Source organism: Octodon degus, unplaced genomic scaffold, assembly GCF_000260255.1.
Source record: "Octodon degus isolate 3935 unplaced genomic scaffold, OctDeg1.0 scaffold00186, whole genome shotgun sequence".
Classification (NCBI taxonomy): Eukaryota; Metazoa; Chordata; class Mammalia; order Rodentia; family Octodontidae; genus Octodon; species Octodon degus.
In genome coordinates this window covers 169,702-176,128 of record NW_004524762.1, presented here as the reverse complement: position 1 = coordinate 176,128, position 6,427 = coordinate 169,702, and the positions used below count along the sequence as shown (strand labels likewise).

General features: G+C 43.6%; 1 protein-coding gene and 1 pseudogene across 1 annotated transcript in view; one reads left to right on the top strand and one right to left on the bottom strand.

Moving 5' to 3' along the window:
• Positions 1 to 930: 930 nt before the first annotated feature.
• On the bottom strand, positions 931 to 1,951 carry LOC101565719 (annotated as a pseudogene).
• Positions 1,952 to 1,963: 12 nt separating this feature from the next.
• The window catches only part of LOC101565321 (guanine nucleotide-binding protein G(s) subunit alpha-like), a 29,566-nt gene continuing 25,102 nt past the window's right edge, over positions 1,964 to 6,427 (top strand). Inside the window, exon 1 of the mRNA XM_004643947.2 lies at positions 1,964 to 2,108. Coding sequence (XP_004644004.2) covers positions 1,964 to 2,108 — 145 coding nt within the window. The remainder of the gene's footprint in view (positions 2,109 to 6,427) is intronic.

The following is a 6,427-nucleotide window of genomic DNA, read 5'->3' as shown; positions in this document are numbered from 1 at the left end:
GCGGAGGGGTGGGGGCCCGCCGGAGGGGGTGGCAGAGGGTCCAGCCCACGCTGCCTCCTGGGCTGGGACTGGTCCCGCCAGCGCAGGGTAGCAGGAAGCTCTCCACACACTCACCAGACCTGGAGTAGGACTGGGTCTGGGAGTTCCTGGAAGTCGGCAGAATTTCCTACTCGGCAAGAGGGGTGGGGAGGTACGGCAGAGTGGTGTGGGGCGGCCCAAGGGGGTGGGAGAGGGTCCGGCCCACACTGCGCCTTGGCTGGGACTGGTCCCGCCGGCACAGGGTAGCAGGAAACTCTCCGCACACTCACCGGACCTGGGCTAGGACTGGGTCTATTTATTTATTTTTTTGAAAGAGGTTCTTACTATGTAGTTCAGGCTGGTTTGAACTTACTGTGTAGCACCTGATGTCCTGGAACTCATGGCAATCCTCCTGCCTCAGCCTCCCAATTGCTAGGATTACCAGAGTGAGCCACCACACCCAGCAACTAATTTGTTTTCTGTGGGCATTTTTCCCCCTTTATTTTCTTTTCATTATTTCTATTTTTTAAAATACATTCAGTGGTCACATATCTATAAAGAATGCAGCAGGATTTGTGCAGCCCTTCTGGCCTCTAGCATGAGTCCCCCTGTGCCCTGGGGAACCCCAAAAAGCAACAGTCTATGGAAGAGCGAGTTTTAGAGAAGTGCTACATGTACTACTTTAGTTCTTTATAAGTTCTAGAGAGCAGACCTCTGTGTGAGTATTTATTTGTCAAGATTTTTTCAAAATTTATGGGTTGCTTTAGAGAACACAGAGGGGAAGACGAGCTTACTGCGGACCTTTCTTTTAAAAAAAATTCATACGCTTCACAGTGCGCCTATCAGACATGAGAACAAGAGCTTGGATACATCCCCAGCAGGCTGCGGGGAGGTCAGTGTGGTCCCCTGGCCTCACCTGTCCTTGGGCATGTGGTGGGGTAGGTGCTGGCATGGGTTGGCCTCCGTGGATGCCTTGATCCGGTCCCTGTAGTCATAGCGCAGCTCCTCCCTGACTGCAATGTCACAGGAGGAGATGAGGATGAGGTATGGCGCTCTTTGGTGTCCTGCAGCTTGGTCTGGTAGTTCCCACACTTGCAGTTCCCACATCAACAAGCCCAGGTGGTTTGTCTCCCTTGTGGCCTCTACGCAACAGGTTTTGCTGAGATACTGAAAGTAGTACATGTAGCAGCCCGTGGAGGGGTCTTGTGCGTACAAAGCCTCTCGCTACTTGGCATCAGTGATCTCGATGAGGTCCCCATGATACTCTACCACGAAGTCACCCTGGGAGAACTGCTTGGTGGTGATCCCACCCCTGCCTTTGAAATCGATGAGGTCGATCTTCATGCCTTCCTCCTTCCTGCTGTCCATCACCTCATCGATTTGTTTCCTTTCTTCCAACTGCAACTCGGCTTTGCTCTTCCTGGAACTGCTTCAACAGCGTAGAAGCTCTTGAGTTTGAGATTCTGTTGTGTTTTTCCTTGAGCTCTTTTTCAAGGTACCTGTTTGCTTTTGAGAGGCTTTTTCAGGGCTTGCTTGGTGATGGGTGCATTTGGTAGAATTACAAGACGAGGCCAGAGTTTTTGGAGGTTCTGCTGCCTCAGATTTTTGGTTTGGAAAAGGAGCCAGGGCACCTTTCCTGGTGTCTTTGAGTTTCTATTCCTCGGACTTCACAGTGCTTATATCGTGTTCCCAACATTTATTTTCTCTTCTCGTTTCCTGTAGATCCCAGCTAATGGTGTTCCCTGGCGTTTGACTTCATGATGTGCAACTGAGGTCTCTTCCTGAAGGGGATAACGCACTCTAGACGATTTATTTGGGCTCATGTAGAAATAGATCTTTGCCTGGCAAATACATTCTCCTGCAGCCAGGCCAGGCCCAAGGTGGCTGTGCCCCGACACCTCGCCCTGTCACCTCCGCCACGACCTGACCACCAGCGCTGTCCTTGATGCCGCCGCCACCACCACCAGTGCCACAGCAGGGACCCCTGGCTGTGGACGCCCCACTCCACTCCCTGCCCTCGTGGCATACCAGGCCCTGTCAGAACCAAGTGCGCCTGCAGCTCCGCCCTGAACAGGGGAAGCAGGAGGCAGGCCGGAGAATATATCTTATGGGTCAATTAATAGAAATCATTTTAAATAAGTGTCAGAAAGGAAAAAGAAACTTTTACATTTCTGAGGCAAAGACTTTTTTTGTTTTGTTTCATTATAGGAAGCTAAGCTTCATAGAAATTAGCAGAGATGGACTGGTCTCACAAAGAAATTAGTACAAAAATAAGGACCTCAGAGCTGTGGCTGGAGTTCCATCTAAAGAAGGCCAAGTATCAAGACAAAGAAGTCAGGGCCAGGCCTAGTCACAAACCTTCGAGATAAACAGTAACTTGAGATTATACCATCATTGGTACCACCTGGTCCCACATGTCCAACTAGGCATCAGTAACCCAGTTCTGGTAGCAGAGCAGCTGGACCTGTCCCTTACACAAAATGCTGTTCTTCCCACGGAGCCTTGCTACATGACCTCCTTCCCTATTGTATGTATGTTAGCTAAAAAGCAGTACTTGTAATCCTACAGGTTGGCTGTAGTGTGACCTATGCTGCACCCTCAGCGTGACTTTGCTGTATTTCTTTCTCTGGACTGGCAGCCCAACTTCAGGATCCCTTGTATCTCTCAGGAACTATCTCTTAATAGAACTCTCCTACTCCTAACCTCTGCTGTTCCTTGGAATTTCTTCTTTGAATTTAGGCTACATAAACTCAGTGTATCTGACTTCTAAAAGTCATAGAGTTATATTTCTTTGATAATGTTGCCCTTAAAAAATATATTTACTTGTTTTTACAAAGTAGCAGAACAGACATTTAAAAAGTGAATATGCACAAAAATGCAGACACAAATGAGGAGTTAGGCAGCTCACCCTGTGAGACTGCCCTCTGAGTCCAGCCCTCATGGAGGAAGCCTCCCTCATATAGCACTTGCTCATGGCTGACTCTGCCTGTGGATTCTATGCTGTGGCCACTGTCACTCGCAAACTAGATTCCCACTCTGTTTTATTCTCTCTGAGCATAAAGAGGCCCCAACCGAAGACCTGGTCCCCAGAAAAGCCCACAGTTGTGGTAATGTACAAAAATAGTAGGGTTTTAGTTTGAGGTTAACTCTTGCTTGGCAGGCCAGAGTCAGAGAACAAACCCAGTGTAGCATACCTGGTACAGACAGAAAGTTTGTAATAGGCTCCATTTGGGAGGGGGGTAGTTGAAGACTAAGCCTCAGTATATGCCTACTTTGGGATGCAAGTGCTCCTCTCCCATGGCCTTTGCCCACTGTGTTGGGAAACCAGGTCCAGCCAGTGTGGCTTTCAGAGCAGGCTCAATCTGAAAGTGTTGGCCTTAAGTTCAAACATCTGCTTGAATCCCTATTCTATGGCCTACATTGAGCAAATACCACAGGCTTGACTGCTTTTCCTATTATTGTCATGAGAAAGACCTAGTTTTGTCTTGGACAGCTGCCACAGACTGAGGTGTATGTGCAGAGAGGCTCCAAGAGAAAGGAAGCTACCTGCCAAACAGGTAGGTAGGTGTGGTTAGGTAGAAGAAGTTGTACCTTTCTGGGTTCCAGTACCCCAGATATAGCAATAATTCATTCACCCAAAATCACTGAAAGATGCTTAGATTTCTTGATGAGAAATTACACCTTTTTGTTTTCTATTCCCTGTGCTATTTCTGGTAGGGTGACTTATTCTCTTGCAATTATTTTTCTTCTTTTTTTCTCTTACTGTTTTCACTACTGGCTTTCTTGTTTTTCTTTTGTGTTTCACTTCATTTTTTTCTCTCTGTGCTTTCCCCTTCCTTTTCTTCTTCCATTTCTTTTTATGTTATCTAACTCAATTAATTTCCTTTTACTCCTCAATACAATGCCCTATCACAATTTGTCTCCTCCTCATATTTCCTTTATCAATATTTCAAATTTTACTTTTTTCATTCCTGCATCCCCACTCCTTCCATTTTTTTTCCTAGAAAACCATTTAGTTTTTTGATTCTTTATATAGCTATCCCTATAACATTACTACGAATACTGTTATATTGCTAATACAGTTGAAATTGTTTCACTAGTTGATTTTTTGAGTCAATATTTGGTTAGTCTTAGTGTTTACTGCATATTTATAGATCCTCTTTGTACTGTTAAACCTGGTACATTACTTATTCTTAGGTGATATTGCATATAGTTTGACTTCAATACCATGGTTGGTGCTGATTTTATAGCCCTGATGACATAACTCTTTCTGATGATAAGATTTCTCTGTATTCCAGCATCTGGATTGCCTTTGTATCATTAACAGTATTGTCATCTATTCCAGAAAAAATGGGTACTGTGCCAGAAACACTGCAGCATCTCCTTCCAATAAACACAGCTGTTTACACCCAGAACTCGGTTGTTTTCTTGATCTCAGAAGGACTTAAGTCTCACAGAGCTGGCTTGGAATGCTTCAGATATCCAGGACCCAAAGACCTCAAGTCTCTTGGGTATGCAATGGTGAATATTTCTATACAATAATGCTGGAATATTTTTTCTTGCGAGAATTCATCATTTTCCATGTTTCATGATACCCTCCTCTACCTACCACAATGTAGGCAGCCACCCCAGATACCGTTTTTAAGAAGGTTTCTAGGCAGATGATTTATCATTCTGGAATTGTCAACTATGCAGGCTTCTTGCTACTTCTGAAGCCACTGCTGATTGATAGTCACAGTTGATGGCCAAATCTGTGATTTTCTGAGCCTCATAAGTAACTGTTCCACCTACAGGTACATGCCATATAAGTTAATATCAACTATTGCATTCTCAGGAGCTCAGGCCAGGTAGGATGTAAGAAAGAGACAAGAGGACTATCATTGAGCTCAGTATATCTCTTCTTCCTAGTAGTGCAAGAAAAAGAACTGCTAAGGCTCCAACTTGCCCTTTGACACTCAGTACTTTCTACTAATTTTGACTACAATTTTTGACTACAAAATATGTAAAAGAGTGGCATTTCTTAATGCTGCTCTGTGCTGCTGTGTTGCTGGCTGGCTACATGGCCTAAGAGACTTGGGAATTAATTTAGAAAGCTTTTAAATGACTAAGTGGAGAGGCAGCCCCCACATGCTATAAGATATTCTCTGTGGGGTAGAACAATCTTGATATAGCCTGTCGTTGTGATTTCTTTTGCTCAAAGATACTGTGTGGCTGTATGATCAAATATAAGTGGAAGCCTGGGATATCATTCATTGCCCTAGGGACTACCTGGTATGCACATGGTCCTGATTTTGTTTCCCAGTAGAAAAAAATTAAAATTAAAATAATTTTATTTACAAATATTCTGTGAATATCTAAATTTTAGGATTGAAAACAAACAGTAATTTTAAGTTCAAAACATTCACATATAAAGTACAGTACTTATAAAATGTCATGATACTTTACTCTTTGTACAAATCAATGTTGACAATATTCAAGAAAAGTTTTCTTTTTTTGAGACAGTCTTGCTATGCATCTTTGGCTGACCTTCAACTTGCAAGAAGCCTCTTGCCTCCGAGCCACTACTGCTGGGATTACAGGAATGCACCAAATCATAAGGCTGTTAACTACATTCATAATTGTCCTGTTGATGTTATTATTTGTCCTATGTGTAGTTACTTGTTTCTTGGCTGTGTGTTCTCCACACTTATTATTCTACACTTGTCCAAGATGTAAATACCTGCTGTCTTCCAGGGCCTTTATATACAACATGGGGAGTTATCTTTGACTGCCAATCAACAACTATGATCTCCTTCAGTTTGAAGAAAACAGAGCAGTTATTGCCCATGGTTCCTTCATGGCATGACAGGTTACTTCTTCAGAAAGGGTAAATTGTAGGGAGCTTAGTTAGAAATATCTACGCAATCAGACAGCTCTGGGTCTTCAAAGGATCCAGTGTGGAAGAGGAGATACCTCGCAACTGTGGGCCAGAAAGGCACCTCCACTGTGGCCAGATGTCAAGATAAAACATTAAACAAATACACTAAGGATAAATATTTGTCACTAAGGATAAATATCAGAGGTTGATATTCCTAATAGGCAGGAATTAACTTGAAAAAGCTAGCAAGTGTCACCCAAAGCCCTAAAAGAAAAGCCTTTATCCTGTTTTCATGCGACTTGTTATGTGACTGGCTTCCCCATTTCACACTGATTTCATCAATTTTATCTGGGAAATTGTACTTTGAAATCGTATTGCTTCACCTTAGTTTTGTCCCACCACATGTCTGTATTTCAAGTTTCCATTTTATACTTTCAACTAGTCTTACCTGATGCTTTTGCTATATAAAAATGTCTAGAAAAGACAAGTTTTCTTGGTAACCCACTCAGGTTTCCTTGTGTCCCTCTCTCAGATAGAAGTTTCTTTAACCCC